At 42.9% G+C, this 25,019-nt stretch overlaps 2 protein-coding genes, 2 long non-coding RNA genes and 7 other non-coding genes across 15 annotated transcripts; 4 read left to right on the forward strand and 7 right to left on the reverse strand.

The window, feature by feature from the left end:
* Positions 1-2,913: 2,913 nt before the first annotated feature.
* Positions 2,914-5,346, reverse strand: LOC122131643. The gene is made up of 8 exons (XR_006152120.1): positions 5,276-5,346; positions 4,627-4,683; positions 4,343-4,388; positions 4,059-4,170; positions 3,923-3,967; positions 3,635-3,748; positions 3,238-3,300; positions 2,914-3,013 (listed from the first exon to the last, which is right to left on the reverse strand). It is a non-coding gene; the product is annotated as an uncharacterized LOC122131643 (long non-coding RNA).
* On the reverse strand, positions 3,077-3,152 carry LOC122131649. The gene has a single exon (XR_006152126.1). It is a non-coding gene; the product is annotated as a small nucleolar RNA SNORD99 (small nucleolar RNA).
* LOC122131650 lies at positions 3,813-3,889 on the reverse strand. Its single transcript, XR_006152127.1, has one exon. It is a non-coding gene; the product is annotated as a small nucleolar RNA SNORD103/SNORD85 (small nucleolar RNA).
* Positions 4,235-4,309, reverse strand: LOC122131647. Its single transcript, XR_006152124.1, has one exon. It is a non-coding gene; the product is annotated as a small nucleolar RNA SNORD103/SNORD85 (small nucleolar RNA).
* LOC122131652 lies at positions 4,464-4,599 on the reverse strand. The gene has a single exon (XR_006152129.1). It is a non-coding gene; the product is annotated as a small nucleolar RNA SNORA16B/SNORA16A family (small nucleolar RNA).
* LOC122131651 lies at positions 4,761-4,897 on the reverse strand. The gene has a single exon (XR_006152128.1). It is a non-coding gene; the product is annotated as a small nucleolar RNA SNORA16B/SNORA16A family (small nucleolar RNA).
* A 1,094-nt stretch (positions 5,347-6,440) lies between the features above and the next one.
* Positions 6,441-9,382, forward strand: rab42a (RAB42, member RAS oncogene family a). Its single transcript, XM_042706281.1, has 2 exons — positions 6,441-6,995; positions 8,107-9,382. The coding sequence occupies exons 1-2, from the start codon at positions 6,781-6,783 to the stop codon at positions 8,540-8,542; spliced, it is 651 nt and encodes a 216-aa protein (XP_042562215.1). The 5' UTR covers positions 6,441-6,780; the 3' UTR covers positions 8,543-9,382.
* Positions 9,371-15,715, reverse strand: LOC122131646. Of its 3 annotated transcripts, none has more exons than XR_006152123.1 (4): positions 15,701-15,715; positions 14,823-14,944; positions 11,236-11,239; positions 9,371-9,382 (listed from the first exon to the last, which is right to left on the reverse strand). It is a non-coding gene; the product is annotated as an uncharacterized LOC122131646 (long non-coding RNA). The 3 variants fall into 3 exon arrangements; XR_006152121.1 differs by lacking the exon at positions 15,701-15,715 and adding an exon at positions 15,328-15,342; XR_006152122.1 differs by lacking the exon at positions 15,701-15,715 and adding an exon at positions 15,231-15,245.
* Positions 14,802-14,937, forward strand: LOC122131653. The gene has a single exon (XR_006152130.1). It is a non-coding gene; the product is annotated as a U11 spliceosomal RNA (small nuclear RNA).
* On the forward strand, positions 15,302-24,457 carry gmeb1 (glucocorticoid modulatory element binding protein 1). 3 transcript variants are annotated; one of them, XM_042706278.1, is made up of 10 exons: positions 15,302-15,407; positions 16,573-16,726; positions 16,874-16,929; positions 17,165-17,286; positions 17,807-17,910; positions 19,596-19,744; positions 20,105-20,227; positions 20,553-20,690; positions 21,379-21,501; positions 23,185-24,457. In XM_042706278.1, the coding sequence occupies exons 1-10, from the start codon at positions 15,317-15,319 to the stop codon at positions 24,189-24,191; spliced, it is 2,067 nt and encodes a 688-aa protein (XP_042562212.1). In that variant the 5' UTR covers positions 15,302-15,316; the 3' UTR covers positions 24,192-24,457. The 3 variants fall into 3 exon arrangements, with proteins under 3 accessions (XP_042562212.1, XP_042562213.1, XP_042562214.1); XM_042706279.1 differs by having other exon boundaries at positions 17,168-17,286; XM_042706280.1 differs by having other exon boundaries at positions 15,328-15,407; positions 16,578-16,726.
* On the forward strand, positions 18,189-18,326 carry LOC122131648. Its single transcript, XR_006152125.1, has one exon. It is a non-coding gene; the product is annotated as a U11 spliceosomal RNA (small nuclear RNA).
* Positions 24,458-25,019: the final 562 nt, after the last annotated feature.

Here is a 25,019-nt window from a genome sequence, read left to right on the forward strand (position 1 = left end):
CCTGGCAACGCCAGTGGAGAGAGAGAGCTCACATCTGTGAAGACGTGGCTTTTGTCAAAGCTCAAGGGGGTGTAGTTTAAATTGCATCAGGTTACATTTTACAGTGGGCTAAAGTTTTACATTGGTTATAGATTAAACCATAGGCAAGTTTCTGATTAGAGTCAAACACGATGGATGAATTCCAGGTGAACCTACATGTGTGTGTGTGTGTGTGTGAGTGAGTGGTGTAGCGTGTGTAAATAGCATAACAGACTGGACTAGTGAGCTAGTTAGCAGGCTAGCCAGTTAGTAGGCTATCTAGTCACTTGTCTTTATATCAAAACTGTTATTCTGTTCAAATAAGCCCAGGATTAAATATATAACATATCAGGAACAACAACAAGCCCTTACAAGGCCATCCAAGCCTTTCTTTTTAGCAAATTAAACGACCAAACGACGCCACAGTCCTGCAATTTTCAAACCGTCAGAGACAACACCAAACAATCTGATTGGCCGCTGCCGGGGAAAATCGCTCCTCATCTGTCAACCGTTTTAAGAGCTTTTTAGATTCTAAGGATGTGCCTCAATGCTGTTGTTTTAAATGATTCTCTGATTTTACCTTTTTACTTTTTTTTATACTTAATTTCTGAGTTGTTTAATGTGTTTTGTTTATTGATTTTGTCTGTTTTGTTTTGTTATGGTTTGTTTATTTACTGTTCCTCTGTATTATGTAGCCTCAATCAGGGCATTGCTGCAAAAGAGCCCTGTGCTCAGTCAATTCTCCCTGAATAAATAATGATGATGATTTGCATAGGACTCAACTTTTTCCAACTTTTTTCGGTCGCGTCGCCCAAAACGGTGGTCTACGTCACAATGGATTGCCTCCCGTTCAAATGCATGGGATTTAGAATAACGCATCGCTCGCTACGCTGTCATGTGTTCGCACCGTTAGGTTAAAGTCACCACATTTGTGGGTATATCTAAACACTTACAAAATAGAAAAATCAATACAATCAATACAGTCATGCAACTAAATATCTTCCAGCTCCACTAGTGCAAACATCATGCACCAGACTCTGGCTTACAGCTCCACTGACCAGTGGAAGAACTGAGTCCGATCCACTGCTGACTGAAGTGGATTGACCATGGAGTGTCTCCATTACTGAGTATCAAACGCATGCTCGACACAAGTAAATACAGCAACAACATTCATAGCATGCCTGAGCAGTTGAGAGGTTGTCTTTGACCTTGTGCAAGTCAATAATTACAATACTTCATCGAGGCGTGGGGTTGTAGTCTATATAAAAAAAAAATCTTTATTGATTTATCTGCCCAATTCATTTGTTTGATGTGGGTCAAGATAACGTCATTAGACCTTGTAAATGTCCCAAACTGAGCATAATTTAATAAAAAGGTGTTGCCCAATGCCTGGAAACCTTACACAACTAGACAAAGAGACTGATTCCGCTACATGTAGAAAGTTCAGAAAACGTTTTACTGTCATCCGTTTTTTCACCAGTTATCCAGTGTGCAATGGAACAGTTGCACATCTTTACCACTAGTGGTCACACCATACAAATGTATTTCCAGGACTGACCACTAACTTGTACTGAGGAGTCTACCTGAATACGAATTTAATTTAACTCAGTGTCCTGGCTGAAGCATTGAAAGCAACATTCCTTTCCACAGATGAATGTACTTTTACCTTGTTTGCCACTGCCCAACGCAGACTTGCTACATTTATGAAAAATCGGCTGGCAGTTTCACGATAAGCTAAAGCTTGAGGATTGGTTGCAGGTTCAGTGCTGTGCTCAGGTGTTCTGAAGCAACACAGAGGAGGAACACTGGGAAGCAGTGATGCAACGAAGATAATTCTTTCGTTTCAACAGCAACTATGCTGGCACAGCAGGGAGATATCACAGACCAACCACATTGACAGAGAGGACCAAATCTGAACGTTCCTTAAAAGTCCGATTTACGGCTCATTACGAACGTCACAGCCTAACACCACAGACATAAATATATATGTATATGGGACCAAACGTAGACTTGCTACGAACGTCAACAACGTCCTGGTAGAGAACGTTGTGGCGGGACACAATCAGGGACATCACGAATGTCCTGTTAACGTCCCGTTTGCTGGGTTATACCGTGGTTATGATAGTGAAGCTTGCATGTATGCTAGCTTCCAAGAACACAGCCACCATATCGATGTCTGAGCACAATAGATCGCGTTTGTAGAAAGATTATGGAGGCTTCTTGGAAGTGTTGCAGTTGTGGTCGACTCTGGAAACATCAGTATGCTAAGTGTATGTTCCACTTCTATAGCATAGAAGGGTGGACAACAGGTGGTCTGAGTGTCCCTTCATGCTTTTCATCTGTTCAAGTTTACAGCTCGGTATCTGTATCATTTGAGATCCAGGGTCACTATGATAAATAAACTAGATTGCAGTTTTAGCCAAATCTCCCGTTATAAGTGTTGAACACAATCCTGTACTTTCTGAACAGATGCATTTATCAGTAACAGTATTAGTTGGCTAATGCTGGGGTTTGGCATTGCTCCACTGACAGTACATTAGGGTCCAAGTCAAGGTTGGATCCAGAGAAGCCCACCATCCTTGTCCATGCAATGATTGACTAGTTTAGTATGGAAACCACAAGTGGCATCTGGTTGTATGGAAATAGAATAAATGCCCAGGTGTTGAACTTACTTACTGGTGTTGTCTCTTCCTTTCAATTTCACATGAGTCACTGTTCAGTCACCCATTATGGAGAGTACAAAGGGTTTTCTGTATTCCCTGCATCAAATCTGTACACCCTTATATTTGATAGAGCATCTAAACAAGTGAACTAGAGGAATCAAAAACCGAATTAACAGTTGATAAGGGTTGATGCAGAAATGCATCCCTGTCAAGTTAAGAGTCAGGACAACCATTTAAAGTCCAAATATATTTATTTTAGTTGGGGTGTGGCTTCAGTAACTTCTTGAAATGAACCCACGGCCTCGAAAGGGAAATCACCAAAGGTCCCATACCTGAGGAGAGATGGACATAGATCAGAACACATTCCAAAACACACACACTTAATTGTCAAACACATCTGATCTCAGTCCCATATCCGTAAGCTTCATCCAACAGTCCACAAAGTAAGTAAGTTTTCGATCATTGATCAGTGCCTAGTTCACAACATTCCATCAGTTTGACAGAAGCTGTGTAATATGGCCAAGTGTGAGGTTATAGTACAAATGTTGACACGTACCTTGAGGCCTGCTATACTGCACATTCCAAGACAGCCATAGGAACATCCTATGCACCAACAATCCTGGAAACAAAATATAAAATATAATGCAAACCATGACTATTACAAACGAAAATGACCAAAAATGAAAACTGACAGGAAAGCTAAAACTAAGAGGGTGATGTTGGAAAGTAGAGTGGCTGTCGCAGGCATGGGGAAGCCATGACAGTCAAAGTCTCCCCAACTCCTCTGGCACGTAGTTGGAGAATCTGGCCCATGAACAAGAGCAGACCCTTAGGAATCGTGCCAACTCGGGAACTAACACTAGAGGCAAAGTACTCGTGCAGTCATGGCTGCCTTTAGCTTAGTTACTTTGCCATATTCATCCACACATTTAAAGAGTAAACCCCTTACTAACCTTGTATTCAAAACGTGCTCCAATTTGGCGAGAGTCAGACACCCTTGTGGCAAGTTACTCGCCTCATTACGTATGCCAGGGAAATAGCAACGGAGTTCTCAGTAGATATTCATCCTATGGAAACACAAGCAACGTTTAGCAATAGCACTAAAGAAAATGTAAAACCACTGTTGGCATATCTGGCTCAGATATAAATGGATCATTATCGGGTTTTAAAAAACGCTCAGTGAGGGCAAGTTTGTCATCAATGCCAGACTTATTGAAGCCCTAGATGTTGTCCTGCATTACCTTAAGACTGGATAGTTGTCATCCATCAGGGGACATCCCACAGGTCTAAACAAAAAACACCATATTAATACCACAATCAATTGACAATTAATTGTCATATTCATCCACACATTTTAAGAGTAAACCCCTTACTAACCTTGTATTCAGAACATGCTCCAGTTTGGCGAGTGGCTAACACTCATGGCAAGTTCCTCGCCTCGTTACGTATGCCAGGGCCATGGCAACGGAGTTTTCAGTAGATATTCATCCTATGAAAACACAAGCCACTTTTAGCAAAAGCACTAAAGGGAATGTAAAACTACTGTTTGCATATCTGGCTCAGATATAATGGATCATTATCGAGTTTAAAAAACGCTCAGTGAGGGCAAGTTTGTCATCAATGCCAGACTTATTGAAGCCCTAGATGTAGTCCTGCCTTACCTTAAGACTGGATAGCTGGTCATCCATCAGGGGACATCCCACAGGTCTAAACAAAAAACACCATATTACTACCACAATCTACTTCACAACCAACTAGATCACATTTTGCATAACCTGTGGTAAATGTACTTTTCCTTAATGTTGCTGATACAGCTACGGGTCAACTGAACAGCGACCGTCGGTAAAAGAGTTATTATTGGCGCCCTTATCAGTGCGACTGCCACCATGAGGCAGGAGCGACTTCCTAGGGGCCTAATTACACCTCGGCACACAGCTAAATTTACCTGGTAATCGTGGATCTCGCCCAGGAGCATATCCATTGTATGCAGCATCTCGTGAACCTATTAAAACCACAATTTACAAAACGGATTAGGCCAACGTGTAATCCAATACAATGGGCTTTCCTGAGTTAAGGCAATATTGTCCTTTCCCACAAATGTTGCTAATCAGCTACAAGAAAGCTGAACAGCGACCGTCGGTAAAAGATTTCACTTTAGGCTCCATGTTGACCGATTTAGCCACGTGTGGACTAAATCGACTTCGATAGGGCCACAAACAACGTTTCAGTCGTCTTAGCTAACTTCTAAGGCTAAAGGTAAGATGCTACGGTTAAACTGGTATCGAGTTTGTTTTACGTTAAATTGCTCCCACAATAGTCAACACTAGCATTTTATCACTTTGAGTCATAAAGTTAAGATGAACACTTTTCAAACAAAACACTTAAGCCGTGGATATGATAGTGAAGCTTGCATGTATGCTAACTTCCAGGAACATAGCCACAGATGAACGATTTTTTTTTTTACACCATCTCGATGTTTGAACACATTACACAGTTGCATTTGTAGAAAGATTATGAATGCATAATGATATGGCAGATCACCTCCTTAATGCGCTTTGAATAAGGATGGTTATAGATTACTCAAATGTACTTACCAACTCGAGGTGAGCTCGTACGAAAAGAACTCTCAGAAGGAGTGCCCTTTCCATTTTATAGTACCCACGATTGGCTGCTGGGTGAACGTGGTGCACGATGGGAAATGATGTCTTCCCAAATACGGTTTCCTTTTATTCCGATCAAGGGCTGTGCCTCACGAATATGACCTAGATTAGATACGTAGAGTTTATTTGCCAACAAACATCAAATAAATATGGTCTCTTCATTAACCTTGGGCAACATGCTACCATTTATTTTGGAATTTGTCTGAAAATGGAAAACCAATTAGCAATTCTTGAAATGTTATAGCCTATGCAAAACAGAGAAATTGGGCCGACAGTAGCCTAGGCCTAAATTAGTTTCTAGGTTCATATGGGTTCTTGCAGGAGGGTGTAGTCTACGAAGGAAAGGTTTCTTGGAAATACTTTCAGAATGATAACAGAGAATTTGTACAAAACCAACAGAGGCATGTCACGTGGCATTGTCAATGGTATTAGGTCAGGCTAGCCTGAGATCTGTAGATTAGTTGAATTGCAGAGTGATTAAATTGTTCGGGTCAGTAGCTTAGAATAAAGGTCAGATTAGGACTCTCTCCCCACCCATTATGCTCTTTTCTGATATAGGCTAAGTTTTAGTCCAGAGTTTTGCCTTGTCATAGGCTCATTGGACTGTGGTTGGAACTACGAGTCGTATTCATCTTGCAACGTGTAGATTAGCCTACACATCGCTGTACAACTATTAAGCGTGTTAACATTCACGGACACTTTTCAGGATACGCAACTGCCTCTATTCCATTGCCTAGTAATCAGACTGATTTCAGTACCATGGACAGAGCGTCCTTGGACCACCGAGACTGGGCAACTATTGCAACTGTTCTTGTTGTGTCTTTCAAGGAACTTGCGACCTTAACTGGTGCCAGGAACTTTGTAAACCTGTTAACACGTAGGCCTATGCACATGCCATGTCTGTTCATAAAACATAATTTGATCAACATGATATTATTAGGCTACAGTGCTCTTGAACTAGGTCATCTCGCCCTTTCAAAACCACAGTTAGGCTACTGGTTTTAGCGCCCAGGCAAAGCTAGCCTACATAGCTATAGCCACAAAACTATTTCAATCCCCCCATGCTTTATGAGAGGTTCATTTTACATAATTAGCCCCAGACGCAGGAACAGCTGCCTGTAGCATTGACTGTAAGATCCTGTTCGATCATCTTGCACTCAAATCAGCATGTCAGGTATTTATGCCCATGCAAGCCAAACAGAGGCGCGTTTCCTTGTTATGATGCCACACTTAATGAACTTAAAACGGAATGCATAACCAAAGCTGTTGCAGCACAGAGCTTAGATAAAGCACAAAGTCACATGACTGCAGCACTGTCTTGCGCTCGCAAAGGCTGTGCTGTCCTCTTCCTCATCGACAAATCAGTCGCTGGCTTAATGTAAACACCTTGCGTTGCTTTGTTCCAAAATCACCGGCTCAAGTCAAAAAACAGCCATGCCATGGATACTCTATGGCAATATCAGTTCAGGATCATTCTACTGGGGGACTCAACGGTAGGAAAATCGTCTTTGTTGAAACGCTTCACTGATGGAATATACAGCGATGTGGCGGACCCGACGGTCGGCGTAGATTTTTACGCCCGTGCACTAGAAATCGAACCTGGGGTCAAAATCAAGCTACAGCTCTGGGATACTGCTGGCCAAGAACGTTTTAGGTGAGCTGTCCTATATATTTACTTTACTCAAATTTGTCTACTTTGATCAAGTACCCTACATCAAATCTGCTCTTCCCACTTCATACATTAATTACACGAAACAACGGTGGTATAGCGTCCATGTTGGCATTAGCATTTTGCTGTAATATATAGGCTGTTATTGAATGGCATATATATACAGTAGCCTATATCTCCTATAAATATTGAAACACGCCTTGTTGATTTAAACGCCAGATTAGGTCTGAAGAGACAAATGTCAAGAAATTGGGGCACATCAAAGCCAGTCGTCCGAGGAATATCGGTCCTCTTGTGTAATGAGCATTCACGTTGCTATGGGGTCTGTAAATAAACCCTGTTATAAAACGGTTAGTGAGTACAGTGTACTGTTAACAGAATAACTGGGTTGACATTTGCCAGTTTCACTGTAATGTCCGATTTTGGTTTATTTGAATGGCTGTCGTGTTTGTAACCTAGCCTGAATTCACGGTGCACCCACACACACAGCATCAAGAGACTAGTAGGCTGTGGAGGGATGGGTAAACAACCTGAGTCCTTGCCCTACTGACTGTGGTTGCACCTCTCTCTCTCATTCAGTTGAATGTGATTCAGCAACAAAGCGTGACTTACACAAGTTGACTGTCACAGTGCATCCTTTCTTCTTTTCATAAACACGGTAACGTGGGTGAGACTGTAGGCTTTGAAGATCTGAAGGCATGTTTTCTCTGGGAATGCACACACTTTTGAAACAGAGATTTTTATGAATAGGCCTATCTGGTCTGACTGAGGAAGTGGTGTTTCTTAATTCACTACATATGGTTTCACTGAGGTGATGGGCCTCTATTACATTAACATAACATTAGATATTACAGCACACACTGTATATATAGATGTAATATACGAATATAGTTGTTTTTGTTCTTGAAATACTAAATAGTCTCCCTGAATGTTTTCAGTTTTGTGTCTGTCGGATACCCTAAGGGAACATAATTGTTATTCCTTCCACACCCCTGCCAATGCTGTGATGAATAAATGCATGAATTACTCAGCACCAACACTCATGACAGCCTACTCTTTAAGTACTGCCATCAAAACTTGTTACCACCCCCTCCAGGTCGATCACCACCTCTTACTACCGAAACTCTGTGGGAGGCCTCCTGGTGTTCGACCTGACCAATCGCAAGACCTTTGAGCACGTGCGGGAGTGGCACCGTGAGGTGAGCGAGCATATCCTGCCGCACCACATGGTCTACATCCTGATTGGCCACAAGAGCGACCTGAACAAGGACCGCAAGGTGTCGCGCGACGAGGCCGAGCAGCTGGCCGCCGAGATGGGCATCCGCTACGTGGAGACGTCGGCCAAGTGCAACAGCAACGTGGACCGGGCCTTCGAGCTGCTGACGCGCGACATCTACGAGCTGATGAAGATGGGCGAGATCTCCACGCGTGACGGCTGGGACGGCGTGAAAAGTGGCCTCACCGCCAAGGTGCTCTACCCGGCCGATGAGGACGACCTGGCGCAGGAGAGGGAGAAGAGCTGCAACTGCTGACTCGGTTGTTTTTGTTTGTTTGTTTGTTTGTTTGTTTGGGGGTTGTTGCCCCTGCGTCGCACACAATTTTTATTTCTCTCTCTCTCTCTTTCTCTCGTGTGTCCACGTCACTGCCCTGTTCAATGCTGTCAGTGCCACACATTCCCCCGCAAACACACACACACACAAACACACACACACACACATACACACACACACACACACACACACACACACACACATATACAGTGATGCCATGCGTACGTCAGAGCCTGGGCTGTCTGGCATCTGCAGGTCCTTGTCTTGTGACATCATCTTCGCTCACCCTGCACCTGATTTCCTGTGTGTCGGTATCCTGAGGAGTAGAGGTCTGTTAGAGAACGGGAGACACACACACACACACGTGTGTGTTTAGCCTCATGTGATTGGGCTGTGAGATCTGTGCACTATTGCTTGGCTAGATCTGAACATGTCTGGAACAGACTCCTGTGCAGAAGGAAGAGACAGGGCCTGAGGACCAGTTGTGAATCCTGACTACCCTCTCATCCCTTTAGCTTATTGAATTGGTCAATGTAAACTGGCACCAGACTTGTGGACGATTTGCAAATCATGGTCTGGCTAGTCTCCTGTTGTCATTTTTCAAGACCATTGCTCCTGTCTTTGTCTGTCGTTGTGATACTGCAGTCAACACAGTGATGGTCACGCAATCATTTTTCAAGGCGGCTGTGCTATGATGAATGATTGACTCGAGTGCCAACTGGCATAACTTATTATACTCAAGTCCATGTTAAAAGAGAACCACTATTTTACCAAACAATGCAGAGCTTTAAAATATTCATATTGCGCAGATGACGCTCTTCCCTGTGGATCTGACAACTGCTCTCTTTCATTCTCATGAGTTAAAATAGTTAATGTTCCTAGTGAATAAGGCTTTTATCTAGTCGAATGTGCAAAGGTTAGTTCTGCCAAACCATCTGTCGTCCTCAGATCCGTCGTGTTGATTCAGTGGCACAAATGCAAGGTCATCGTCTTTTTCCGGCAGCACAGCATCATTTAATCTCTGCCGTCTGGTTGCCCTCAGAGCTCTTAGTGCCGTGTCTGGTACCTGAGAGGGCCATGTTTGCAGCATTTGTGGCAAAAGCAAATAGCTTCAAGGTTTTGGGAAGGAGGTTAGTCCCTCAACCCTGTCTTTACCAATTCTGTGGTCATATCATTTATATATTGTAAGGGTACACACAGATAGTAAGATTCAATGTGTTCATCATCATTATAGTACTTTTTAAATTTTTTATGATATCTTTTTCCACCTTTTCGATATTATTAGTAGTAGTATTATATGTAATTAAAGATATACTCCAAACAGCTCACTTGCCTTACCCAAAACCCCCTAAAATGTCATAATCATGCCTGAGTCCTTCTTGACCCAAATTCCTCCTGTTGTTTTGTTCACTGACTGGTGAAGTGTGACAAAATCACACAAAAGAGTATCACCTGCTTCTTATTGTGTTAAAGGGCCAATCAACAGCTGTCCCTGCTCTCATTCACAGCGCTGTGACCCAGAGGTCATGTTGAGCAGACCCTTGCATTCATTCTTATAATTGCCAGAGCAGTTGGCCAGTGCCTCCTTTGCTCAAAGCTCTCTGTGTTCACAAGCCTCAAGTCCCCGTGCCGATTAGGACCTTACAGCATCTATTAGCAGTCAGCCATTAGCACCGATTTCTTTAGCGAGGGTATTGTCTTATGTGGAAAACGTGTGCATCTAATTGGCTTCTTATGTCTGGTCATGCTTTTGTGTCAAAATCCATGGTGTTAACAGAATTCACGATTTTACTAGTAATTCACCAAGAATGTTCTTATTTTAAATAGGAACTATAAATAAAATACATACATATATAACCATTTTTGATTTAATATCTTATTGTTCATTTCTCCCTTATTTCCTCCTGTTTTCTGTCCTAAGCTGTTTTTTTTACTCTGTTGTGTTTGTATACCAGGGGTCCATGTGGGCCCAAGTCTGACACATCTGCTACCTCTGTCTAAATACTTTGTGCACGCAGTACACAACACATACTAGCTGATTATTTCTCTCTTTCTCTCTCTCTCTCTCTCTCTCTCTCTCTCTCCCCCTTCGTCTCATATTGAACTCCACTCACCAGCATGTCACCATGACAACACACACATGCATGACTGTGGACAGTGTAGAGCTGTTTTTTTTAATAATAATGTTGGCTCATTTTTTCAGGGGCAAGGCAATGGAATATAGGAGTGGTGTGGGCAATACATGACATTTACATGGATAGAAAACCTGTTGTTTCTATGGTTTGTCATTCCAAAACTTTCCAAGATGAAATCATTATACATATTTTATATATCCATAGCAGAATATTTTATTATTTTTATCATAGGTACAAAATGTTGTACTATAGTAAGTTAATGCATTGATCAATGATCAGTCTAGCCAATGTGTGTATTTCTTCATATCACTTCTGTTATTTTGTCTTTATGTGACAATCAGCATCCTGGATCCCACTTTCATCATTGTGTTTTTAACAGCTTGGCAAAACAGTTCCTTGGCTTTGTCCTTCAGGTGCCAAATGTCCTTCAAATGAACGAGTGAAAGAGGGGTAGTGAGGGGCAGTCACAGTGTCTGTCAGAGAAAGAAAGAAAGAAAGAAAGAAAGACTGCTGCTTTACAAAACTGAGCCAGGAACAAACCATCCTCAGTTGACCCACTTCATAGCTTTCTTAGGTACATATACAGGGTTAACTTTGTACGGATGTTTATATTATTGTTATTATTTTCATTTTCTTTTTTAGTCATCGCTTCCTAGATGTACCGTAGTAGCCAAACGTGCGAAGCATGCAACATGTGTCACTAAATACCATGGTTGGACACCACGCTACATGCTCACAAGAAATGTCAGGGAAATGTGTTCTTGTCTCCTGGAAACAGGGCCGGTACTGAACACATAAGGATGTGAAGCTTAAGAGACATTGACCTGAACATATATGTACAAAAGCAAAAGATGACATTGTTAACTTGGCATTGTTATCAAACGTGTTTTTGGAGGTGAAGAGTTGGATCTTTGGTTGGTTGAACACCACTGGAACAGGAGCACAAAGTCAGGCAGTAGGATTTATGATGACACTGAAATACTGAACATTTCTGTGTGTAGCTTAAAAATACTAATAACTAATGGTAGCCATTGTGAATTTAACCATAGGAACAACAGACAGCTATAATCTCGTGAAATACACATTCCTTTTTAACAGCAGAAAAAAAAAAGTTGTATTCCCACAGAGGATGAAGACATCCAATGCAAACCAATCTAGGGCTGCGGTGACCTTATAATCTCAATGCAGCCTAACATGATCTCAATTGTGCCCTGGAATCCAGTCTGATCAGCCACAACCTGACGAATTTGGCTTTTAGTTTTCTCTCTCGATTTGTATGCAAACTTCTCCAAACATTGTTTTATTTTAACATGGCCTGTGACTGACATAAGTCATTATTTAAAATTATTTTTAGCTGCTTGAAAAAAAAAAGAAGTGTGCCAAGCACTCTAGTACCCCCTTGTGGTACTAAATAGTAATAGCAACCTGCCTATAATTTTCCTCTGATTTTGGCTGTAAATTGCACTATTGTGACAGGGTGTATGAAAATGTGATGAATGATTTGTTGATATCAATCACCACTGAAATCAACAAAAATGGTGTCTACTGCAATATGATATAAATATACTGCTATACATAATGTGCTTCAAGAGTGGATTTGAGTATTAATTACCATCATTAGGCTGTCTGTTGTTGACAATAATAAGATGAGATTGCTTTTACTGTTACTGCTCTAATCAGAAACCTCTCATTACTTCCTGGAAAACATGAAGACATATTTATTTTGAACCACCCTTACAGCGGAGTTAACACGCTGAACTTTGAGAGTGTAGCATTGTGGGAAATGTGGTGACCTAGCCTTACCAAGTGAAACCTTGCCAGTGGCAGATCACAGGCAGGGATGAATTATGTTGCTAAATGTCTCTCCCATAGCCTGCTCACCAAAGTTTGTTGGCTAACTCAAATCTGTTTTATTCATGCCGCCCAAGAATTTTGTGTGAGGCACACTGGGGTTCAACACAACCCTCATGGCAGTCCACACATATTAAAGGTTTCATACATGACATATAAACAAAGTAAACTAACAACATGCCGTGTCATATGTTTATCAAGCTTCCAGGGCTTTGTAAACAGTAAAAAATATTTGCATTGTGATTTGATATGTGGTGAATAAAATAAACATTCCTAACATTGAATGTCACTTTCATTTGATCATGTATAGGCATGCGTGCGATGGGGCGGATCACCAGATGAGGACCCCAATCCATCTGAATTCTTTCTGAACCAAATAGTCTGAAATGAATAGTCTATTGTACCAGCACTGTATTTCATTATGTGCGAAACAGCGCCAGTTCTATTGAGAATCCTGTGCTTGAACATTAGATTTAACCGTGTCATATCAAACCTGGACTCCCTTATTAACATAAGGAGCTGTAGGCCAAGGAATCTCAGTTGCTGATAGAGTTTATGTCAATCAGTAAAGTACTTATCCTCAAATTATACCTTTGGACACAGAAGATCTTATATTAGGCTTTTAGCTATACACTAGATTCTATATTCACTATGATATGCCATTCGGAATGAATACGTCTTTAATAATTGGTGATTATTATTAGACTACTGAATGTTTACATTGCAATTTAGCAGTCATAAAGGATACTTAAGATTATTTAGGCTACTTAATTTCATAGGAGGTGTCTATTTTACATTGCATGTAAGCCTAACTATCAGGAACTTCCCAAGCCCAAATGACTAGGCAATTTTTTAAGCTTTATTCACATTTTACATCACAGTAATACTGTTTTATAACTAAATCATAAATCATAACACGTATAAGAAAACAAACACACACATGTAAGGGTAAACAGCGGGTAGGCTTCTGTGCAGTGCTGTTCATTGAGTTAACCTCACTCCACGACGCTAAAGGAAAAGACTATATATATATTAATATATATATATATATATATATATATATATGTATTTATACTGCTAAATATAGCCTACATACTGTATATACCTTTAAGGTTGAATGAGTGAGTAACACTAAGAAAATCTAATGTTTTTGTCGACTATGTCAATACCATCCAGCAGTATTTTATATTCTACAACTGTATATTGTCCATAACAAAAGATAGGTGATTTTGAATACATTTGACTAATCCTAGGAATAGCTAAAGTTAAATTCTTTGAAAGGGAACGGGAGGACATAACGACTCAAAAAAATGACTCACCCGTCAGCATACTGCCAGGTTTAAGAAGAAAGAGTACTATAGATGTCATTGTAATCTAGTGACTGATTCTAGACTGTATTTTCAGCACTGGGCCATATTAGCATTTTGTGAAGAGAGGAGTTTCCGAACAAGACACAAGTTAATGGAATTTTGATCATGTAACAGGTAATTTAACTTAAGGAGAATAACTGCATTTTTAAACAAAAGCGAGACGACCTTATTATTAAATACATGATTTGGAGTGAAGAACCATAAGGAGCTAGCCTTTAAGGCATCTTCTAGTCCAGACAATTTTAAATGAATGAATGAATGTCAGTGAAATCCAAAATTACTTTCATATCTAGGGCTTGAATCAAACCGCTCGCCAACAGGGTGTGGATAAATAAACACTATAAACACAATAAACACTTTGACTTTTGACTTGACTTGGATAGCACTGGAGTTAGCACTAACAAATAGCCTACACAACAGTTTTGTCTTCCCTGTTCTCTTCATTTTACCCATACACACATTTTACCCAAATAAATATATTTACTTAGTTAATAAGAATATCACATGTGTGTGTTGTAGAAGTTTTAATGTTAATATAATTTGTAATACCACTTCACTTGAGACTTCTTAACGGGCTCACAAACACAAGACCCCTTGGACGACGCCATCTTGCCCGTCTAACCGACTATGACGTTTAGTCCACATCCCATGATGCTTTGCACTTCGAGAATAAAGTTCTCCAAAACTATTAGATCATTGCCAAATTACTTGGGAAATGCAAATATTTCCTCCATGGAAATATTTGGGTGTGTATGACAACAAAACAGTTCATAAATATAAATGTATTTTTAGTTGATTTTTCGCATAGGCTCAAATGCGATTCCCACCGTTAGTGACTTACGTAGAGCATTCAGTGCCTTCCAGTCTCATCTTCTCTCTCAGATTAAAAAGGGTATCTGCCATGACTGGCACAGGGAGGAAAGGGACACTCTGACCTCCTTGCGGAATCGATATCAAGAGATTTCGGATGCAGAATTTTTGTCACTCGGGGCTGCTGATGATCGTTCATCTCGGCGCCCCAAATTTAACTGTGAAAAAACAAGTTTGAGTTGAATGAAGTTAGGGTGCATAACACGTATTGTTACTTGCAGACTTCTGTATTTGCATCCCAAATCATAATTGAGGATATCATGTTTCATAAAGATGATGTGAAATATTTGTCATAAATCGCCAAAACTGTCCAATCCCGGCCAGAGAATAACAGATGCATTTACTGCAGTGAAAACATGACCGTACTTATTTACGATTAAGTTTTAAGCAAGAGAGGAAAATACTGATCAGATGATTTCACATGATTTAGCAAAGCTATTTTACAATTTCATGCCAGTAAAGGATGCATGTAGAGAGGGTAGGTTACGCTATGATGATCGAGGCTTTTTCTGTCTATGGCGTGAACAGGAATGAGCCTTACCAGGAAGTGTATCGAATCTCGACTGCGCATGTTCGCAAGCATTTCAGAATGTAAGGATGTGTTCGACGTCGTTGTAAAAGGTAAGAAAAATAGCAACACTGGTATTTGTGGGGGACATTCAATCTGGTCTTATGTAGCTCACATGGTTCTTAGTTTCAGTTTGAAACCGAGTGTGAGTTTGGCTGAAGTTAATACCTCGCCTTCTCTCAGAATGGCGGAGCAACGCCGTCGTCGCGCTCTAGTTAGTGTACGTGCCGCCGCACAGGGAGACGTCATTTTGAGGGGGAGTGAGGAATTGAAAATGCACGGCGGACGTACGTTAACGTTAGTTTAGAAACAAGCGGCACGTCGGACGTTGTTGTCATCTACCTACCGATCTGTGGCGCAAATGCTGCCTATGGTGGATGTCGGCACGCATCCACGGTTGGTCCCGCAAACACGGGACTGGCTTGTGCTGCTAGTGTAGCATTAGCTTCCTAGCCAGCTAGGTTGTTTCAGGGTTAACGTTAGCTGACCCTAGCTGTTTTATTCGCCAAGTGACATGAGGAACCTACATAGCACTCAGTTGAGATTCAGAAGTGCCCCAATAGCTCTTTAGAAATATCACATTTTGCGTACATTCTCGAGCACCGAATAAACACAGTTTTTACTTTAGCTGGATGATGCTGTGAATGTACCATAAGGTGATGGTCAACGTTAGCTTTTACAACTAGCCATCAACAGTCCTTAAATTGGCAAATCCAGTCACTTGCTCGCTGATTCTAGCCGGTTCAGTAGCCAACATATGCAAAGCTAGCCATCAGCTATGTTGACAACTGTGTTCATTGTTATGTATTTGGCTCCATTAAAATGTATTAAAATATCGTGTGGTTAAAACTCGTAAACTGTCTAAAACGTTGGGAAAACATACATTCTAGATTGCAAGTTTGTTTTTTTGGAAATGTATGCTATTAGTATAGCTAGCATTGGCCTACAATGTGTCTTCAAATGAGCGACGTGAACTCGTGTCCCTATCACATCCTGAAGTGGGAGCATCACTTCTAAACATTTAAGTGAAAGTAGTCTGCTTGTTTCTGTTGCATAGACGAATTTTGCCGAGTCAACACTTTATGTACCAATAAATAAATGAAAATGCTAATAGAAAAGTGGTAATAGGAACAAAAATGTCAGACCCACCAAACGCAGTCTCTACCTTGAAAGACTGGGATGGCGGGGAGAGTAAAGACCATGCTCATCCTCTCTTAGCACAGTGGACAGAAGAGAAGGCCATGGCGAACACAGAGATCACCGTGTCCATGGGGGACATGGTGGTGGTGAAGACTACGGAGGAGGATGATGAGGAACCAGACAATGGAAGCAAGACGCAGGTCATCCTCCAGCTCCAGCCCATCACACATGGGTAAGACACCTGACAGAGTGCAGGAACAAAGGACAAAGTGTGTTTTTGGTGTCTTGCGTATCGCTGCCAGGAAAGACAGTGAGTTATGAGAATCTGATTGTAAACTTTTGTCTGGGTGTGTTTGATGGTGTCTTCTGTCTTATACAGGTTAGAGGAAGATGCTGGAGAGGAAGAAACAGCTATGGTGGCAGTTGAGGCACAGGGTGAGTGACGCAACGCAGCCATCTGAGTCAGGAAGAAGAATTTATCAACGCTCAGTGATGGCCACTGTCATAAGTGTCACAATGATTTAGATTTGTTGAGTGGGTGATGCTTTTCATTACAAGAAGTATTGTAGATGTTCTTCATAGCATAGGAAGTTATTCTGATCACATGCTCTCTCTCTCTCTCTCTCTTTCTCTATCTCTCGCTCTCTCTCTTCACTCATTACTCATTTAGAAGAAGCCACAATAGATGGAGAGGAAGTGGAATTAGGCTACCCCATTACATGTGGAGAGAGTAAAGCTGTGCTCCTCTTTAAGAAGTTCGTGTGCCCTGGAATCAATGTGAAATGTGTGAAGGTAAGCAAGTGTGTTTTATATTCTTATATCATATACCATTGCGAGAGAGAGATAGATGTGCCTTTTGTAAAAGCTGGTTTTGGATATCAGGGAGACATCATACCTCCTTTTAAAACAGATAAAGTACAGTACACGAGGTAGCCCACTAGTAATCTGTAAAGCGCTTTGAGTGCTCTATGAGTAGAATCCATTTACCAATAACATTAATATTATAAAGCATATAGTGTGAAGTGTTTCTTTAGTGATACATACACTTTTTTCTCTTTTTCTTTGGGATGGTATGTCTGGTATGTCTATGTGGTTGTACCTTTTGACTGGTCATTTTGCCTCCTGTCCAAATGCACACTTCTAAAAATGTGAGGGCTTCACCATTGTAATTGTCTTGACATATTTGATACCTGCAGTGACATTTGTCATGCCAACTGTTAAGTGCATGATTCCATTCAAATACTTGAAAACATTTGGAGACCAATCCTATCTCTCTCTATATCTCTCTCTTTCTCTCTCTCTCCCTCTGCAGTATGACGACCAGCTGATTAGTCCCAAGCAGTTTGTGCACATGTCAGGGAAAGCCACGCTCAAGGACTGGAAGAGAGCCATCAGGATGGGCGGGGTCATGCTCAGGTGAGCTGCCCAGTCAGAGGCCCTGGGCCCATTTTCCCATGATGCCTGACTGCATATTTAGAGAAATTTGCCTTTACATCAAATGTCTTCAATTTCTTTCAAGTCCCATATGTCTTTCAAATTGTTATACCTTGTGTGAAAAGCATATGACATAGAATTGTTAATTTGATGGACATTAAGGAAGTACTGCTTCAACAGTCAGTGAGTGCACCTGTGCCTACCATCACTGTTTCATGTATACCACAGCAGCTGACTCCAGCTTTTTATATGTAGGTGTTAAAAAGGGTATCTGCCATGACTGGCACAGGGACAGGCAGAGGCTCTCTGTCTTCCCTGTGGAATCATCATCAAGAGATTTCAGATGCGTAATTTTTTATCTCTGGGGTTGCTAATGACCAATTTGTCTTGGTGCTCCTTCTTCTTCTTGTCAAAGTAATCTTCTGGAATAGAGTAGTACTGGTTCAATTTGACTTAATAAGATGTTTGGATCGTGTAGGTATTGAAAGGTGTGGGAAAGTAAACAACATTTGTGAATATAAAGGTGAAAATGTATTTAAAAGATTGAATGCTTAAAAGAAAAAACAACCAATCAGGGATGAAGGCCAATGTTCCGAAATCCATTGAGTTCTTTTAAAAACTCCCATATTTGAATACATGTTGACCTTTTTTAATCACAGGAGCTGATGGGTTTGGCAGAATGACAGGAATGTTTTGAAAAAGCTCAATTGTGTTTCCCCCGATGTACAAAATCATTGAAATTCCAGACAGTCTTGAGTTCTTTGAGTCCTTAGAGTCTTTGAGAACGGGATGAGGTATATTACTTTTGCAGTGCTACAGAGAAAGGTCAAGTTTAATAAGCTTCAGCTTTTGATGTCGTCTTCTCATTCACTGTCATTTCCCTTTCATTAGGCCATGATGAATTCATCCATTAAATTACCATATCACTTGCTAGACTTTTATTGTTTCCATTTCTGTAGAGATTTCATTGACTTTGTCTGCATATTAATTGGCACTATATTGAGGTATGCAGAGCAAATGGAATCCTGAAAGGAATACAAAAGCTCAGAGAGATGGGTTTATACAATCCAAGTTGTTGTAGGCTCGCAAGTCAATTAATACAGTCTTTTACTGCCTAAATAGCAATTGTCTAGCAACAAGTATAAATGATCTGACAAATTGTTCCATTGTGTATTGGCTGAGACACAATATTTGTGGCAGAACACTGAGAGGATGGGAAAAACAGCTTCACTAAGTAGGTTGGTTTTGAGTCACTTTAGAGCCAGAGGGATTTGTACGCTATGATTACCTCCATGGTGTCTTAATGCGCAGGTCTTTTTTTAGGAGGCCTACTCCTGTACAGTATGTAGTTGCAACCTCAATACAACCTACTGAACTGTAATCAGTGTTGTCGCCAGTCAAGTCTCGAGTCCCCAGTGTTCAAGTCCAAATCTGAGTCACCAAAGTAGGGTAGGAGTCGACAATGTTAAGTCACCATTTCAAAGGGAGTTTATTTATTGTCACCCCTGTGTCACTCCTGTTCTACTCACCCCTGTGTCACCCCTGTTCTACTCACCCCTGTGGTTCCTCTCCTGATATACTCACCCCTGTGGTTCCTCTCCTGTTCTACTCACCCGTCCCTCTCCTGATATACTCACCGCTGCGGCTCCTCTCCTGTGTTCCCGCAGGAAGATGATGGACTCGGGCCAGCTGGACTTCTACCAGCACAGCACGCTGTGCACAAACACCTGCCGCAGCACCAAGTTCGACCTGCTCATCAGCAACACCCGCTTCCCCCCTGACAGCACGCTGCTGTCTACGCCCACCTCGGCCTCAGGTGAAAGACACCAACAAATGCCACCCACAGGGGTGCAAGGGTCTGCTGAAGCTTGTGGGCTTTGTAGTCTTTAGGGAGACAGGATAGTAGAGATGGGATAGGAAATCATATATTCTATTCTATTTTTTTTCTTATTGTTATTGGTAAATGGACAATATTTACTTTTAATGGGGGTGGTGCTGCTCGAGCATGAATCACTATTTGAGCCTTTTTAGAATTCACTTGATGCATGGGCGACCACTGCTTCTAGGCAGTAATAATTCCTGACTCTGCCCTGTTCTTCGTGTCTTATGGAGGATTTGTGTGTGTGTGTGGTAATTGGTTTGTTAAAGCTCACCTCGGGTGTTTTGGTGCTTTTAGTCCCCATGGGTAACGGAGAGCAGGGAGGTGGCATGACGGAGGAGGCGACGGCTGCAGCCGCGGTGGAGTGGAGTACCACCAGTATGGAGGTGATCGAGAAGAAGGAAGGCCAGGAGATCTCGGGTGAGCCTGCAGTGCTGCCCCAAACATGGCCGCAACGCTTACTGACACACACGGCATGAACACCAGGAGGTTTAGTCAGACCAAAGGATCACTCTTTATTTGAAAGAACGATTCTAAGTCATAAAAACTTCCTGTGGAAAATATCTTCAAATTTGCCCAAAGAAGCTCAAACACACAGCATATCAGCAGTTATATGTTTGAACAGACAGGAAACCCCACAAGGTAGCCGGTAGTCTTGTCCCCTACTTTTGCTCACTGCTGTGTGTGTGTGTGTGTTCCCTCTGTCTGTGTGTGTGTGTGTGTGTGTGTGCGTGGGCGTGCTCAGAGGACACTCTGAACTTCTGGAAGGGCATAGCCGACGTGGGGCTGATGGGGGAGGTGGTGACCAACATCCGCACGGAGCTGCTGGAGATGCTGAAAGGGGTGCAGCTGCGCTCCGACCAAACCAGCCTGCAGGACTCGGGTGAGCACAGGCAGGGGTGGAGGAGAGAGGCCTCAGTGACCCTCTTCATTTCAGGAGGCACCACAGTAACACCACAGAGTAGTATGCAATACATTCCTATTTATAGCAGCACTATGTTGCACCTAATACATAGCCTTTGGAGGGTAGAGGCCCATGGGTAGTGTCCCTGAAAATTTTCTGGTGGAGCTGCAGAAGGAGAATAGTTTGAGGCATGAAGTCCTATTCGTAGACATGTTATGTTCCGTCACGTCGACAGATTAATCGATAGAAAAATAGTCATTAGTGGCAGCCCTAGTTCCGTGTCCGAAATGGAAGAAAGCAGACATATTTATGTATTCTCAATATGACATTTTTAAATTAATCATATCCTAATACCGGTATCAGATCTTGCCGAAGTATAATGTGTTGATTTGGCTTTGAATGACAAACAAATGAGGAAGGATGTGAACATAGAGGAATGGGAGACATCTAGTATACTAGTATATACTATACTATGTGACTTCAGTACTCCACATTTCTGATCATGTAGCTCAGCTGGTATAGCAAGGAGCTAACAACACCAAGATAATGGATGTGATACCCAGGGATCATATACACTAATAGCATAGACCTGCGTTGTGCTAGAAGTCACTTATGCTAGAATGATGGCTAAATGAATGCACCGTGTACTGTGATTTGTGTGCTACAGAGGTGGCCGTGTTGAGTAATCTGGTTCAGGTGTTCGGCCTGCTCGACTCCATCAAGAAGATCCTGAACGAGAAGCGACAGCAGACCGACCCCAGCCAAGAACAGGACCTCCACACTCTGACTAGTAAGTGGAGGAGTTGGAGCAGTGAGGAAAAACAAACAAACAAATCAACAATTACTTGTTGTTGTACAGGCGTTATTTAGAACACAGTAATGTGCTGTTTTTGCGTGTTCTTGTCTCCAAAAATATCGATTTTTGAAAAGATATCAGGGCTCGCAAAATTGCAAGCCTGGCGTCCAGGGACAAACTAAGCGCCACCAAAATGTCACAACGCCCTTTCCGACGGGCTATCAGTAATTCCCCCCTAAGTGAAATAAAATTGCCTCCTTTATTCGCCTTTTTCTGCTCTTTTGACTTGCTCTTTGGAGGAAAAACTTTAACCACCGAACAAACAAGTCGTTTATAAAGATGGTTTCTCCATTAGGAAGTGTACACGTTAATCAGAAAGGTATTAGCTGATAACGGACAACGGACATAACGGACAAACTATTATTTTCAATCTTAACTGAATACAGAAGAGATTATCTGTATCTTATTTGCTTTAGTGGTTTGCATTAACATTTGTGGGTCTTGGTTTTGTGTAATTGGTTTACTAAGTATGACACGAATGAAAGTGGGGTTGGTAAAGGATATCCTCAAGGCTCTGATTCGGCTGTGGGCACGAGGCCACACGTTTTTTTATACAACAGTTCTACTACAGGCTAATTTAGTTTGAAAACACCAAATTGTGTTTTCTTTCACTTCTTGTCATATTGCCACCAAAAACCAAGTCCGCTTAGGGCACCCAGATGGCCAGCAGCGGCAATGAAAAGATCAGAGGAAGAAGAGCAAACTTGCAAAAAGATGCATCGTGATATTTATGATGGTTTTTGCACTCTGTGCTCGTTAAAAACATGTTTTTGTATTTCTTTCTCGAACACGTCTACCTTTCTACATAAAGGTATTTTGTATTTAGCTAGTTTAATTCATTTCAGGCAAACAAAAACTGAAGAATGCCTAGCAGGGATTTATAAATTTAGCGAGCCCTGAAAATGATTATTATACATGGATAACGGATCACAAGATGATGGGACTGTCTAATCACAGCACGGGTTTTCTTAGACCAGCGGGTGTCACTGCTGAGCAGGGAGTCCATGTAAGAACAGGCAAGACGTGAGCGGCAGGATGTATGAAGTGACAAGGCCTAATTAGGTCCACTGATGCATTCATTTATTGTGGGTCTAATGCAGTGTCTGGCATTCTTAAAGGCACTGCTGTCAGTCACGATAAACTGCAGGTGAACTCCTACTTTGCCACTCATGAATTAAACCATATTTTGGATGCCTTTTTAACCTTGCGATCAATACATGGATTCGACAAGACTTATACTGACCATTCAAAGTGCACTTTTTATCTTTTGAGGTTTTAAGTCAATGGTATTTTACATAATTTATTCCATATTTTGATCTGCATCTATGCTACACTACCACAGAATCCCCATGTTAAACCTGATCGGACTTGCACACATGCGGACCTGCATTGATGCATTTATTGATTCTTGTCTCTCTAGTTTCTGTGCTGAAAAGTTCTCTGTTATAGCTCCATTCACTGACCTTTACCTTAACTCCACACTTTCTATGGGAATACTAATGAAAGTGCACCCTGACAGATGATATCAGTATTGATCCAGCATATTGCTTACTGCTGCGTGGGGCCATCCACTGAAAGGGCGATGTCTTTTTGTGTGTGTGTGTGTGTGTGTGCCAGGTCTGGAGCAACAGCTGGAAGAACAGAAGAAGCAGCAAGCACAGAGTTGGCTGGCGCTCAACAGCATGGTGGCGCCCCCTCCTCCTCCTCCCACCAAACGTGCCCCCAAGAGACCCCGTCTGCAGCGGCCGGCCTCCACCACCACGCTCCTGGGCTCGTCGACGACGGCGACGTCCCAGGCGATGACCCTACAGCCGCAGCAGTTCACCGTCCTCTCGCCGATCACGCTCACGTCTATGGGCCAGCCGTTCACCTTGGGCAACCTGCCCATCGCCACGCTGGCCCAGCCCACCAACACCGTCACCCTCCACACGCTGCCCGGCGGCTCGCAGATCTTCACCCGATACACCACCGCCGGTGCCGGGGGCATGAGTGTCGTTTCCGCGGACGGCAAGGGCGACACCTACACCCTCCACCCGTCGTCGGGGCTCACGCTAGTGGGCACGGCCACAATGCAGGACCCTAGCCAGCTGGGGGCGATGATGAGCCCCGTGGAGCTGGTGCAGCTAACGCAGGGCGCCATTGGGGCGGAGGGGATGATGGTGTCGGCCTCGGGAGCGGAGGTGATGGAAGGGACGATGCTGGTCCAGCAGGAGCTGGGCAGAGTAGTAGAGGAGGAGAACCAACACACCACGGTCATCGAGATCGACCCGGCCCCCGGGCAGCAGCACACGGTCGGGGTGATGGAGCTGCAGCTGGCTGGGGCTTCCGCCGAGGCTGTGGACGAAGACGAAGTGACCACCGTGGTGGTGCAGGGATCGATGATGACCACCGCGGACGGAGGCGAGGAGGAGGAGGCGGAGGAAGGTACACCCATGGAGGAGCAGGCAGGGGAGGAGATGCAGAGAGGCCAGGGGGAGGCGCAGGAAGAGGAGGAGACGGAGCAGGGTGAGGGGGAGGAGGTGACGGCAGGAGACCTGCAGCTGGAGGCTCACGGACAGCTGGAGACGCTGCAGATTATGGTGGTGGAGGACGGGACGCCAGCTGCCAACACAGAGGACAAGTGAGGAGGTGTGGGAGGATTGTCTGCACTGCCAACAGCACAGGCAAGGAGGAGAACAAACTGGCACGTGTGTGTGAGTGTGTGTATGCGCGCGCGCGCGCGCGCGCGCGCGTGTGTGTGTGTGAGAGAAACGTGTCTGAGAGATTCACGTTCAGAGCTGCCAAGGACAAAACCTTCACACTAATGCACTGTCACATGGACCTCCGTAACTCTTGCTGTGTTGTAGTTGACAAAATTCTAATTTAAATAAAACATCTGCTCGACAGGGTTCCCCCATTTCAGTATGATGTATTTTGTAAAGCTTTTTTGTATAAAGTTCAGTATTTTTCCGCCAAGGGACTTTTTGGAGAAATGTGAAAGGCACTTTTTTTTATTTTGAATTCGGTCAAAACTCAGATGCTCTGAAGACCTGCAACACCTCAGGCCCCCTTCAGACCTGGTTTTGGCATCATATAAGATGTGGAGACTCTGAAGAGACCATGCTGTTTGAATGAAGTTGGACTCCCTCGGGCGGGTTGGACACAGTGTCAGAGGCCCCCTGGAACCGACTCCCTGTGAGTGTGGAGATGCAGCTGCCTCTGTACGGCCCCCGGTCAGCTGGCCTCGTGTGCACTAGTCCCGTCTCTTGAGTGGAGTCCATCTGTTTGATATATGATGATGAGCCATGTGAATGTTCAACTGTTGTTCAACTCCTTCAAAGTGATATTCTTTCTTGATTTCTCTCCGTCTCTGTCTACCCTCTCTTACTGATCCTCCCTCTCCCTCTCCGATATACATATATCGCTCTCTCCTCCTTCCCTCTCTTTATTTCTCCTCATCTCTCTCCCGCCCT

Source organism: Clupea harengus, unplaced genomic scaffold (genome assembly GCF_900700415.2).
Source record: "Clupea harengus unplaced genomic scaffold, Ch_v2.0.2, whole genome shotgun sequence".
Lineage (NCBI taxonomy): Eukaryota > Metazoa > Chordata > Actinopteri > Clupeiformes > Clupeidae > Clupea > Clupea harengus.

What these genes read in the sequence shown, in the direction of transcription:
- rab42a (XM_042706281.1), top strand. Translation starts at nt 6,781, where the DNA reads ATGGATACTCTATGGCAATATCAGTTCAGGATCATTCTACTGGGGGAC. An exon ending in GCTGGCCAAGAACGTTTTAG is followed by an intron (nt 6,996 to 8,106) that starts GTGAGCTGTCCT and finishes CACCCCCTCCAG; the next exon opens with GTCGATCACCACCTCTTACT.
- gmeb1 (XM_042706278.1), top strand. Translation starts at nt 15,317, where the DNA reads ATGAGCCTTACCAGGAAGTGTATCGAATCTCGACTGCGCATGTTCGCA. An exon ending in ATGGGCGGGGTCATGCTCAG is followed by an intron (nt 17,911 to 19,595) that starts GTGAGCTGCCCA and finishes GTGTTCCCGCAG; the next exon opens with GAAGATGATGGACTCGGGCC. An exon ending in TACGCCCACCTCGGCCTCAG is followed by an intron (nt 19,745 to 20,104) that starts GTGAAAGACACC and finishes TGGTGCTTTTAG; the next exon opens with TCCCCATGGGTAACGGAGAG.